We start from the raw sequence: 14,224 nt of genomic DNA on the forward strand, positions 1-14,224 counted from the left end.
CAGTCCATACAGCTTCAAATCTACCAGGCTGGGGGCAGAAACAGTAAGTTGTCCCGAGAGGCCAGCTCAATGTCTCACGGCATCTCAAGGGCTTAACTAAAGGCAGGCAGTGCCTCCACAGAGTTGACAGCGTGCAGCAGGTCAGCTCCAAGTCATGGAACACCGCTGTCCCTGCTGCCAGGGCCCACGCAGCCGCAGGCCCGCTCCTGCCCACGGGCGTAACGAGACACAGGGGTAACTCTGACCCACTCCCAGGATCTCTTCTGCTACAGAGAGAAGTGGGGCGAGAACTAACCGACAGCAGGGTCGGGGCAGCTGGCCTGCGGGGACCACGATGAGTCCTTTCACTCCCGACCTTCGAGGCTGAGCGATAAACCATCACGGCCCGAACGGGCCAGCCCCAGCTCAAGGTCAGAGACGGACCCCAGGGAGCCAATGAGGAAGGCAAAGGCCACCGCAAGGACCAGGAGAGCAGCCTCCCTAACGGTCAGCACACTCAGGGCCCCACTTGCCCGCACACCCCCAACGGTTGGGAGCTAGAGACTCCAAGGCACACTGGTGACAGGGGTGGGGTGGCGAGGGAACTTGGGTCAAATATCCAAATTTGTTTCCTTGAAGAAAGGCAAGGAAAGGAAGAGGGGAAGTTCTGGAAAATATTTTAATCTAAAAAGAAAGTCTTACACTTCTGTAAACCTTCCCCCAGAGGGAAAGGACTGACTCCCATGGGCCGTCCAGGATCGCACACCAAGCTCTGAGGTGCCCCAGCCCTGGAAACTCTAGTCCTGGGAGCACCCGGGCAGCCGGCCACCCTACTCGCAGGAGCCCTGACCCACACCAGTGCACCTGTCCTAAAAACACCTCTGTGTCCACCAGGAGAGTCGTGCAAAACCCTGGATGCTATCTTTCCTTCAACCAGCCCGTTACTGGGTGCACAGGTGGAAGGAAAGGGGGAAGGCTAACCTCCCTTAAACTCCCCTGCAGCTCAGAAACTGTGTGTTCAAGGCCACACGTCACCTCTCATGTTTAAATTCTCCAAAAACAAAATCTTTGCTCTTCATCTGTATAATAATTATCCTTGTGTTACTAAGAATCTCTTGTATTTTGATTAAAAACAAAAACAAAACAGTAATTTCTCCTGATTCTGCAACCTGAAAAGAAAGTTCCTCTAAAAAGGGTCTGTCAACTGCCACCTACAGAGCAATACAAAGACCAAACTGATGGGTCAGGTCAAGTGGGCATTTTAAATAAGGACCAATGAGCCATTTTCCTCCTGATCTTACTGATTTAATTCTGGAGCTTCCTGTAACTTCTCCAGCATGGTAATGAGAGTCTAGAAAACACATGTGGACTCTGTTTAATGATTCACCCGAGAACAGCGTCACTCTGAGCAGTAACCCTCAGGGTACAGGGCCACACACTGCAGGTGATGGGAATGAGTCTGAATTCTGGCTGGCTGCACAGGGCTCCTCACAGCCACTGCTGCTGTCTGTTCCTGACAGAGAAATGAAGCCTGGAGGGAGAGGTGGAAGACACATCGGCTAATTGGAGGTTCTGTCTAATCAGGCTCCAATTAAATGACACTGTACTACGTACGATGCTCAACAGCGGGTATCAAGCTGCTCTCACTTACAGGCAGAACCTCCACAAGCATCCGTGTTCAGAGAAGAGGCTACGCTTTCAGCCCCTAGTTCAAGTGGTAAACAGACGAAGACCCACATTCTTGGCGGGGTGGGGCAGGGGCGGGGGAGCAGGGGTGGCAGCCGCGAGGGGAAGTGTGCAAACACCGTTTCTCTCTCACCCCCAAACCGGCCCGTTTCCCGTCTGTTTTTACCTTAATGGCCTTTGCGGTCTCCAGTGATTGCTCAGGAGGGATTCCCACCTCCCTCTCCCTTAGCAGCTGTTGAATGAAATACGTAATATCTCTACCTGCAATCGGGATGTGTTTGATGCAGCTTCCAATTACATAACCTTCCGCCTGGGGGGAGAGAGAGGCAGAAGCGTGTGAGTACCTCCGGGAGGGAAGCGCTCCCTGGACTCTGAGCCAGTCTCCTGCCCCCACCCGCCCCCGCAGTACCAGCGGCACTCAATCCCCACTCTGCGCAAAGCTCGGGACTGGGGGGCCTTTAAAGTGACCGCACGTGCAATTCCATTAGGAGAACCTGAGACGCTCTGTAAGCAACCAAAGTGACCTTCCCAGCAGGAATGTGAAGAGAAAACCACAGAAGGTAGTTAATGTCCAAAATGCTGCTGCCCGTCAGAACAATGGGTCATTTTTTGTTCCTCTAACAAAAAGGAAAAAGTTTTAACTATTAATGTTTAAACCAACTACAAATCAGCTTGCATTTAAAAGTCAGCATTCTGGTTAGCATGTGGGACTCAGAGTCTAACAACCTGGACTCAAATTCTGGTCCCCCATCCGTGGGCGGAGTGACCACGGCCACGCCCGGTAACATGAGCGTTTCGGCCTCGGCATCTTCACCCATCACGCGGGGCGAGCGGCTGCACAGAACAGACCCAGCGACAGGCAGCGGGTCAAGCACACGGCACAGTTCGGGCACGCAGTAAGGACTCGACAACCGTCCGCTCACTCTGCCAAGAGCCGCACTTGGGCGGAACCGTCCTGGCGAGCTCCCCTCAACCCTCTGCCACGTGAGACCCGTGCTGGCGGGAGTTCAGGTCAGCTCACCCGGCTGGCGGGTGACCATGCCGCCAGCCAGCGCCAGCGGGGCGGGGCCGGAGCTCACATGCGGCCCGGGGGGCGCACTCAGCACGCAGGCCACAGGCTGGGAAGGTCCGGCTCGCACTCGCGGAAGCGGACGGCCCGAGCGGACAGCGCCTGCAGCTGCACCGGGTGGAGGAGGCGCTCCGAGCTCCCTGACGGCACCGGCTGCTTGCCACAAGCTCCCGGAGACAGACGGCTGGAGCAAAGCCCCATCCGTCTGCCGGACGTGTCAGCTCCACCGAGTACGAGCACAGACACAGGCACCAGTGAGGCTGCAAGAACAAGTGACTGAACTCCTCTTACTCCTCCCGAGGCGCCCAACTTCTAGAAGTGAGAGAGCATGTGGCCTTTCTGAGGAGCCCGAGCCAATTGTAAAATACTTCAGATCGAGATAAAAGATATGCACACATTATTAAAATCAAAAACTTAAACTCATAAGAACAGCAGCTCTCTCAAACAAAAACTACTCGTAATTTCCATACAGTATACATTACATATAACATTTTCTAAAATTAATTCAACCCGTGTTAAGTATCAGCTTCATCACAGATTAAATGTATTGAACAACCCACACAGCCAACAACAGGAGAACAAGAAAGTGAAGTGTGCTGTCCCCACATGATGGGCTGTTAGGTAGCTACTAAATATTTTTTCACAGAGCATTTAACAACAAAAAACACATCAGGGATAAATCAATACGCAAAATGCAACTTCAGGGGCACACTGTACAATCAGAACACGAAATCAGATGGAGGGTATCCCAGCTGTGCTTAAAACGTGTATCGTGTGTCTAAGAAAAAGAGCTCAGAAGGCTGTGCCACCAAAAAGTGTGACATGGTCCTCTGGGGGGATTGTGGGTCACTTTATTTTCTTCTTTACATTTCTCTATCTAAATTTTGTACAATAAATGTACTTTTTATAATTAGGGGAAAAACTGCACTAAGAAACAGGTAAAAATTTGAACAATGTTCTCTATGGGCCTGCACGCAGCGTGAAACTTGTCTCAGACGCACGAGGGAGGCAGGGAAGCAGGCCCATGGGCGCCGGCCCTGACCTCGGCCTGCACTGACCTCCAAGGGTGTCCTCAGAGAGGAGCCAGGCCGGACCACACAGCAGGTGGCACCAACATGCTGCACACTCACGAGGGGGAAGTGCTCCGAGACTGGCTGAAGGGGCCCCTAGCACAGAGCACGCTCTGTAGGCCTTCTGCCCCTCCTCACCACAGGGTGAAGGGCACGCTGGCTGGGGCGCCAGGACAGAGGGGAAGGATTTGGCTTTTTCCCTCCTGTCTGTAGACACATCAGCCTCCCCCTGCAGTGATTTCTGACCTTGGAGGAATTAAAGCACCAGCGAATTAGCACATCACCCCTGCAACGTCCTGAAATAAAATGGTGACTGTTTTTTCAATTGAAGTAAATGAATTGTTTTTAAAAACCTTAGTTTGCATTTTTTTATTGAAGTCTTAGTTGATTTACAAAATTGTGTTAGTTTCCAGTGTATAGCACAGTGATTCAGTTATTGCATTTTTAAAAGGAGCTTAACACACACACACAAACCTGTATTTGCACAAAAGATACTTGTAACACATAAAACAACAAATGTCAGTATCAGGGCTTGCCTCTGGGAAGGCACCTGGAGGAGGAAGAGCAGGAGGACGGGCAGGTCGGACTTCCCACTGCAACCCCCCTTCAGACAGCTTCAATTAATTTTCAAAAAAAATAAACTTTAAATAGTTCATGTAACTACTCCATTAGACCAAAAGAAAAATACAGTGTCTCTTGAAGCCTGAATTAGGAAATCACTTCTGTAATATTTTGAAAATTAAAAAACAAAAAGTGATGTCACAGAGCATCCTGCAAGTCAAGATGAACAATCTCTCCTTCTTGGCTCTTAAATTTAAAAAAACAAGAAGCAACTCCTCTCCAGCCCGATCTTGTCACAAAACACAGAATCACCCCCTAAGTGGTCGTGCACCACACCCATTGATATCCAGGTAACAGTTCAGAATGGAGCCAGGAAGACCCTCCTAGCGAAGCAACACCGGGGCCCAGCAGAGCCCGGAGACATCAGACAAATGCCGACCCCCGAATGCACAAATCTGCTACTGTGAATTTCCAACTGCCAGCACCGCAGACACTGGACATCTTCCACTTTCTCACCTACCTGGGTTTAAACACTCTTGTTACCTTTGCTAAGTACGAGTATGTCTTCAAAAGTGGTGCTTTAATTAACAGAAGGGTTTTTTTCCTTTCATCGCTTCCTTCACCTCAGATTAGGTTAGGCCCACAGAGAGAGCAGCACTGGGTGCCCCGCTTACCACCGGGATAGCGTGGGTGACCCCATCGCCGCTGTCAATGACGATTCCTGTTAACGTGCGTTCGCCAACTTGTCGCGATGTCCAGGACGCAGCTAAGGCCAGCACTGCCTGCACAAAAGCCACGGAGACCGTCAGCACAGGAAAGGCTCTCAAGTGTTCCGCCTGCTTGTCCTCAGGTTCGAGCAATAAGCCCTTTCTTTCTGAGTCTGAGTGACCCTTTCCTACCCTCCATCTTCCCCCCAAATTCAAATTCCAAAATGGACAACATGCAAATTTGGTGCACTTAATCTGGAGGAGTCAACTTCTCAGTAAGACAAATCAAAGCTTTGCAAAGAAAACCCAGTGAGGAAGGAATTTTATTGTGGAATCAGGTGGTTTTAATTCCTAACCCACTGGTTCCCGGTGTGGGTCCACAGACGGGTTGCAATAAGACTACTTGTGGAGAGTTTAAAAAGACAGAATACTGGGCCTGACACCCAGAAATTCTCATCTGGAAGGACCAGGACAGTGGTTCTCAACCAGGGGCAATTTTGCCCCCAAGGAGCATCTGGCAACATCTGGTGCCATTTCTGGCCATCACACTTGGGGGAGGGGAGACTGGTGGTGGTGCTTCCCCTGGCAGGTCAAGACCAGAGATGCCACTAGACATCCCACAACATACAGCTCAGTACCTGCCCCTCCCCCAAGGGACTGCCCGATCCAAAGTGCTGAGGCTGGAAACCCATGATCTGAGATGAAGTCTGAGAATGTGTACTTTGAAAACACACTTTCAAGGAGACCTTGCTGCACAGACCACTTTGAGAACCACTGGGCCAGCATTTCCTAAAGTGTCTCCTAGTCCATGGAACAGAAACAGCCTAGGGGAGGGCAAAGATTTCTGGTTAAATTTGGAAGTGGTGGAATAAACAGAGTTCTAATGCAGGCATTCTCAGAGCCTTTAAGATACTGCTATGTACCATGAATCACCACACAGAGGCCACAGCATGTAGTATCTTCCAAGTTAATTGTCTATGCAACTCTTCCTTCTCTTTTTTCTTACAAGGAAGGGGAACAGCATATAAAGAAAACATTTTGGGAAACAATTTTTTCATTTATTCCCCCAAATTTCAGTCAATTCCCTTATGCAGAGTGGCAGATACATTACATCTAAAACCAACAAAAACCCCCACAAAGAACAGGCAGCTTCAGAGGAAGTTCTGAGAGCTCACAGAACCACAGGGGCCCAGATCTGTGAGGGGCAGCCCCCAGAAGACATTTGTTTTGTTTTTTAACAGATTCTATAGTATCTTTTCTTCTTTATGATCAGAAGTAAAAGCAGCCAAAGAACCACACCCACGTCTCAATCTCGTCTCCCCGAGGACACCTGAGATTTTAACGCATGTAAACAGACAGAAGCTGGACAAACTACACCAGCAGCAGAAACATAAATCACAGACCTTGCTCTGTACACTGTTTGAGCTCAGACCTGAATGGGACGTGTTCGGGTGCACTTGAGCCCTTGAGGGCGTGGGGAAGGAAAACCACACCACACGGTCTTGTAACAGAGGCCTCTAGAAGCACCATTTCTTCCACATTCGACAACTGAGGTCACTTGAGAATCATAAAAATCACTTTGTCCTTACCTGAACTGCAATGTAGAGTCCTGGTACATTAAATGATTCAAACATAATTTCTGCAAGATATTCTCTATTTTCTGGTGTATTCAGGGGAGGTTCTGTCTGTAAGAAAACATTCACTACATTCAGTGTTCACCCAAATTTCATGTAATTACACCAGAACCACAAAAAAAGTTAATCTAAAAGCATGTTCATTAAGATGCTGTACAACTCCCTAATAAGACAGAGCACACCCAGAGTGACTGATTAAAGGACATTTTGGCTGTGGGGTTTAAAAGCTTTGAGAGAGCAAAGCCTCTCTAAACACTTCTGCTCCTACTAATCCCCTCAAAGCAAGAACAAGTTACAGAGAAGGAGGCTCCACCTCGGCTAACAGGACACCCGACACCCTGGAACTGAGGAGACCTGCCGCGAGCTGCGCCCACCGAGACCAGATGACTGAGGACACGGAAAGGGAACACCAGTGGCTTCAGATCCCAGGCGATGCCCAGTTCTCCAAAGAAGAGCAAAAGCAGGGAGCCCTTGCTTGGCACCAGAGCAGCCTGAGCAGCGCAGCCGCGGGAGCCTCGCCCCCAGGCGGCAAGGGGAGCCGGCACGCCCCCGCCGTGAGCCACGCCGGCGGCCTGCACTCGCGCCCGCGGCCAGTCCAGGCGCAGCGCCCCTCACACAGAGACGAGGAAGGAACACAGAGACCAGCCAAACACCACATAAAAACACTCAAAGAAACAGAGAGGGGAGAGGGAAACCAGGAAGAACAAATGGCGGATAAAAAACACGCACCCAGAAGAATATGTAAATAAAGCAGATGAAAATCATGACATAGATATTTGAGTTTTTTGAAATATCTATTGAAAATAGTAACTATTATCAAATGGAAGGAAATTAACAGGATTACAGAAAGATAGAAATAAATAACCTGCTTTTTGTCATTCAGCAGTATGTTGTGAACGTTTTTCCATGTCAATAAATATGGATTTACATCACATATTTAAGCTGTAAAAAAAAAAAGAAGAGAAAAAAACAAAGAAAGAAAAAAGAATAAATAAAAATTCTCTGGGCCTTTTTACAAAAAAATTCCACATTACCCTTTGTTATATACTGAGTTGTGTCTCCCAAAATTCTTATGCTGAAGCCCCAACTCCCAGGTGACTGCGTTTGTAGACAAAGACCCTAGGAGGGTAATCCAGGTTCAGTGAGGTCACAGGACAGCACTAACATCTCTGCAGGAAAAGGCAGAGGCACCAGGGAGCTCCCTCACTCACATACAGAGCAAGGGCCACACGAGGACCCGGTGAGAAGGAGGCCGTCTGTCCGCAAGCCAGGAAGAGCAGTCTCACCAGAAGCCGACCCTGGCAGCACCTGGATCTCGGACCTAAAGCCCCCAGAACCATGAGAAAACAAATGTCTGTGTTGAAGCCACTCAGCCTTGGTGTTTCGTTATGCTCAGGGAGCAGGGTAACATACCCTTAAAGCAGGAAAAAGACAGCGTGTCTCGGCCATCAGCACAGCTACACGCAGAACACTGGGACAACGGGGCCACACGTAGAGTCTTCTGGCAGGAAAATACGACCCAAGAATTCTACATCTGGCCACACTGCCAATCAAGTGTGTTGCAAAACAAAGTATCTTTAAATATACAACAACTTGAGAGAATTTGTTCCTATGGACCCTTCATGAATTAACCATCAGACAATAAGCTTTAGCCAAACAATAAGAATGCACAAAGTACAGCCAAAGACTTACAGTGAGCAATTAGTCCATTTAAGACGTAGGAATAAAGATTTTTCATTTCTGGGAAAATCTATAGCTATAGAACAGAATGCAAACATTATAAATTAAAACAGAAGAAACAGTATCAAGTTGAGAGGCACAGAGGGAAAGCAGGAAAATATAAAGACACTGATACCCTTGTGTCATGGAATCAAAAGATACTGTTTCATTGGTAGAGCAGCAGAGACATTAGTACTATTAGATATTTAAGTTATAAACGTAAATATCAGAGTAAGTTCACTAACATAAACAATCCAAAGCAGGTGACAGAAGGAGGGAGGAGGAGGTAAGAAACATGGAAATGTACCACCTTGGTCACTAAGCACACTAGGAAGTAATCATCCCTAAACAAATACAGGCAAATATCTTATACAAAAGTATATTTACGTTAAAACATGTTTTTAAAAATACCAAGTATCAGAAAGAATATGCACTCAATAAAAACCAAAGAAAACTAAGCCTGAGTTTTAAAATATTCATACGTAAATAAATCACACTAAAACCAGAAAGCACAGCGCCCAGTAAAGCAGCTGGGGCCACACACACCCACCACACAGCCCAGGCCACGCTGGTACGGGCAACAGGAGAGCTCCAAGTCCGCTCTGCCCAGCCACACCCCGCCTTCGATTTTACCAAGTTGGAAAGTGATTTCCTCTCTCTGTGCGTAATTAGCACTGACCTCATAAGAGTCTAAACAAAGTGCTCAGGGCAGCACCCAGCACGGGGAACATACTCAGCGACAGCGCGCTGTCATTACTAAAATCACCAGAGCAAACCAGTGAGCAAACTCACCTACTGAAGAGAAAGCCTCTGAGCTAAGACCATGAGACAAATCACATCCCGTTGTCCAGGCAAGGGACATCTAAAACGGTGCCTCGGAGAGGCGTGCAGTCAGCACAGCTTCCAAGACCAGAAACAACACAACTGCCCATCACCAGGAACTGATGACACAGATTAGGCCACATCCACAAAATGCAACACTCTGCAGCAATTAAAAAGGATGGCAGTGTGTCTGCAGGCATGAAACAATCTCTGCCACAAACTTGTTACATGAAAAGAGGCCTTTCCACACCTACACATTCTTCAATATTCTTCTGTATCATTTTCTTAAAAAAAAAAAAAAAACAAGGTGTATGGGGGAGAGAAATGAAGAGCTGTTTATAGGCACAAAGTTTCAATTTTGCAAGATGGAAAAGTTCTAGAGGTCTGTTACACCACAACAAGAATGTAGGTAACATTACTGAATGATACATTTAAAAATGTGTTAAGAGGGTAAATTTCATACATTTTAAATTACAATTTCTAAAAATTTTAAAGTAAAAAACCAAAGTGCACAACAGTATGTCTATTTTGTTACCATTTTATGAAACAAGTTTATGTATAATCCATGTGCCTGCTCACAACTGTTGCTGGTTAAGTACCAGTAAAGGCGGTCTCCTCTGGGAAGGGGATCTGGAAGGCAACACAGAGGTGGGAAGGAGACACTCTTGCACTGGAAATCCTTCTGCACCTTTTGAATTCTGTGCTGTGTGTATGTTATCTCTTCAAGCAAATAATCAAATCTGGCTACTGACTAGCTGGGGGCTTTAGTTTATATTCCTGTCTAATGCAAAGCTCAAACGTAGTGCCCCAAGTAAGTTTTAATTACTGTAATTAGAATCAATACATTGCCTGAATGGGAGAGAGAAAGCAATCTTAAGACACAGGCAAGAAATAATAAAGTCATCAAAAGCACACTGTAAATAAGGGATCTAAAGGCCACTTAACAACACATTACCTATCTTAATGTGCCCACCTCAAGGGGCTGAAATCCAATTAGTTAATACCTGAAAGTGCCCAGTAGATGGCAAGCACTGTGTTAGCGATTACCATTTCAGCTTTTTTTAGATTCCTTTCATTTAAAGCACATGAAGAGTAGCTGCAGATTCCAAGAGTTAGGTGACAATGTATCTCCTTAACCTACCTCCCATCAATCTGCAAAATGGGCCTAATAACTACCTACCTCACGGCTGTCTGTGGGGTTAAATAGTGAGCGAATTCATGCAAATACTTGGCGGGGAGAGGGTTGGGCACATAGCAAGTGCTGATGTATCAACAATCAACTATGATACCAACAACGTATCTCAGACCAGAAGAAATTACATGTGTTAACTCCAGAGACCTACAGTCTTTTCTTACCTTGAAGAGGAATCCAAGCACCTTAATAAGTTAATTTTATAAACATAACATTTAAACTGATTAGAGGAGGGGGAAAGGATGAAGAGAGGAAGGCTAGAAAGGTATGCAAAGTGGCAGCATAGCCAGGGAATGTTTCCTGCCTGCCTGGTTTGAAGCAAAAAGTGAGCCCACAGAAGACATTCCCAACAAGAAGTGGATGAGCCCTGGCTCTGGACTCTTCCTGGGCTTAATTTCAGTGTCAAGTGATGCTCCAAATAAATCCCAGATGGGTGAAAACTATATATGAACATCAAAGAAAAACAGGTTTACTTACATAAAAATTTACAATTACAGATGTTCAAAAACATAACCTACCAAAAAATCAAGTAAGAAAAAAGTATCTGCTTCTGACAAAAACTTCTTCTCTGTTACATGAAAGAGTTCACACTATGAACAGATTGTAGTCATGCATACAACAGAATATTATTCAGCCCTTAAAAAGGAAGGAAATTCTGACACATGCTACAATGTGGCTGAACCTTGAAGACATTATACCAAGTGAAATAAGCCAGTCACAAAAGGACTAATACTGGATGATTCCACTTACATGAGGACCCAGGATAGTTACAGTCACAGAGACAGAGGGGGGATGGTGGGGGGGCTGGGGCTGGACGAGAGGGAAAGGGAGTTATTCTTTAGTGGGGACAGAGTTTCAGTTTGGAAGATGAAGAAGTTCCTGAGATGGATGGTGGTGATGGCTGCACAACAATGCCAATGTACACAACTCACCAAACTGTACATTCAGAAATGGTTAAAATGATAAATTTTGTAATATGTACATTTTATCACAAAAGAAAAATTAAAGTAAAAAAAGTTCAAAGAAATCATAGCAATAATAAAAGTAATAAAACACTGATATGTACAAAACCCAGGACATGAATAGGCAATTCACAAAAGAGGAAATACAACTAATAAATACATGAAAAAATGTTCAAGGTCAAAGTTATTAAAAATGCAAATTAAAAAATCAAATAATCAAAAATGATGTTAATCAATGCTGACAAGACTTCAAATAATGTATCCTCGTATACATTGAAGATTTTGGTGTGAAATGGTATGCCAGAGATTCAAAATTATTAATATACCTGGACCCCCAAATGATAAATATAATTATTATATTTTTAATATAAAATGCTCTAAATATAGAAAAAACTGCAAAGATTACTTTATGATATTTCTTACAAAATCAAGGAATTAGAAACAAAAGTAAATATCTAAAAATAGTGGGACTGCAAAACAGAGAGTAAACAGCCACTGGATACATGATTGTATGGCCATTAAAATGGGGATTATGAAAACCGTGCAAGAAAGTGAGGGGAGGGGCTGGAGGACACGATATTGGATGCAAAATCATGTAACAGCATGAGTGAAAAGGTTAAATGTTGCTATACTTAATGTTAATATTTACGTTAGTGGGATAGGAGTGTGGATAGGCCCACAGACATCTTCCAAATTTTCTAAATCACACTTAGAGTCCTTTAATAAGAAAAAGAGCTGTAGAACCCCTCGTTACAGCCTGTGTGCGAGGACCACAGAAACTCCCAGCACAACTTCCTGGTTTATTTCTCCACAGGCAGAGAAGCTAACAAGCAAGGTGGCAGCCTAGGGCAGGAACCGCGGCACATCCTGGTGTGGCTTTTCCCGGGCCTGTTGGCTCCATGACATGGACGACACTTTCCATATCCAACCACAGTTGTGAAGACAGCTGAATTCTTGTTCTGCCACTGGCTTCATACCGGTAGTCACATCATTATGGCAGGCACTGCAAGTTCCCTACCCAGTATCTATTCTGCCTTAATGACAGACCACTGATCAATCACAGGCCCAGAAAACAGCATTTCCCAGACTTCCTGATGGACAGGGATGGTTAAGTAAGTTCTGGCCCATAAGAAGCAAAAGTTGATGGATGTGTCTTTCCTAGAAAGGTTGAAGGTAGACTCATGTAGTAGACCTCCTTCTGCTCTTAACCCCTTCTTTCCTGGAATACAGAGGTGATGACTGGAGCTGCAGCAGCTAACCTGTGATCTAAGGCAATCTTAGAATGGAAGCCATATGCTAAAGATACCAGAGCATAGAGATCCCTAATGGCACCAGGAAGCTGACATACCAGCACTGCCCTCCCTACTACAAATGTCTTTAAGAAAAATAAAACCCTTAACTTGCTTAAACCACTGATTTTTACATTTTAGTACTTGCTGCCAAACAATTCACCATCTGTGAAAAATTTACATTAAAATCTATACACTTCCATTTAAGAGAATGTTTACAATAAAATTAGGTTCTCATGGTTCCTGAATCAAATTCAGCATTATTAATGGCATATTCTTACGGGTTCTCAGAACGATAATCATAAATCTATGTTTTCCTCAACCCTCCATTTCTTCTATGTTTACCACCAGTAATTGTTCCTTTAGAGGACTAATTTAAATAAAATCTTCCCAAACCATTATTTATATCTAACAAGCTCTAAATTGGAAATATCAAGTTTTTCTTATTTTTTTAAATATTGAAGCATACGATTAAAACTTTACATGAATGCAAGTTACATAAGCATTTTTATTCATAACAATTGTAAAACACCATCTAGTATTAATTCAAAAATGAATAAATTAATCAACACCATAAAGACCAATCCATATTTTTAGATAAAGACAGCAAACTGAACACACGCACTCAATACTGCTCCAGTCCCAAACCTCTCCATAACTGCAGTAAAGAAACATTTTAAAACATAAACCCTCGAGGAAGGGCCAGTAGGAGCGGAGTGACTATGCTGAAAACGGGAAGCACACGGGCCAGCAGTAACAGACCCAGCAGCGCCAAGGAAGCCCAGCTCCGCGCCCGCCAGCGCTAGCGCGCCGGGCGGAGCCGGTCTGAGCCGCCCACGCGAGCCAGGGAGTTGCTGCGGTAAGCCAGGACAGGCCACACGTCACGGCGAATTTGATGTGTCGGCTTGACGGGGCTAAGGGATGCCCAGCGAGCTGGTAACCCACTCTTCCTGGGGTGTCTGAGAGGGCGTCTCTGGAAGAGCTTAGCATGCAGTAGACCGAGTAAAGAGACCCGCCCGCACCAACGTGGGTGGGCAGCACGCAGGCCGCTGAGGGCCCGAATGCAACAGAGGACGCAGGAAAGGGGCTCCTCCGTCCCCGAGCTGGGATGTCCACCTCTCCTGCTCTGGGCGGACGGCGGAGCTCCTGGTCCCCGGCATCCTTGGGCAGCACTGCTGCTTGCTCTTCCTCCCCGGACTCACAGTCAGAAAGCTTGCAAGCCTCCTCTGCAGCCACAATTCAGCTTCCCCTCCGGAGCACTGCAGTTCTTCAAAACACGTGACTTTGCTCTGAACTCCGGGCAACTCGGTCTTAGAGAGAAGAGTGTGGTTCCCGTTTGCCATCTGCTCAGTCCACGTGGCCAACATGAGCTGAGTCTCTGAAACTCCTTGAAAACATGAGCCATTCTGAGCTCATCCCCACCAGGGATGTGCAGACGGGTCATGCCGTCAGACGGGACAATTTCATGGGCTACGGAGGGAACTTTAACTTAAAACTTTTAGACTGTTTTACACCAAGAAGCCATCAGCTGATG

At 46.1% G+C, this 14,224-nt stretch overlaps 1 protein-coding gene across 4 annotated transcripts in view; it reads right to left on the reverse strand.

Annotated features, from left to right (window-relative positions):
• Positions 1-14,224, reverse strand: part of ACTR3B (actin related protein 3B) — a 61,998-nt gene that overhangs the window by 14,941 nt on the left and 32,833 nt on the right. For 2 of the 4 annotated variants that reach the window (XM_072964109.1, XM_072964106.1), the window contains 3 exons: positions 6,662-6,757; positions 5,040-5,147; positions 1,832-1,975 (listed from right to left, as the gene is read on the reverse strand). In XM_072964109.1, coding sequence (XP_072820210.1) covers positions 1,832-1,975; positions 5,040-5,147; positions 6,662-6,757 — 348 coding nt within the window. Of the gene's footprint in view, positions 1-1,831; positions 1,976-5,039; positions 5,148-6,661; positions 6,758-7,571; positions 7,592-14,224 lie in introns of those variants that run through there. The other 2 variants (XM_031673771.2, XM_072964108.1) reach the window with 2 other exon arrangements.

Source organism: Vicugna pacos, chromosome 7 (assembly GCF_048564905.1).
Source record: "Vicugna pacos chromosome 7, VicPac4, whole genome shotgun sequence".
NCBI classification, from domain to species: Eukaryota; Metazoa; Chordata; class Mammalia; order Artiodactyla; family Camelidae; genus Vicugna; species Vicugna pacos.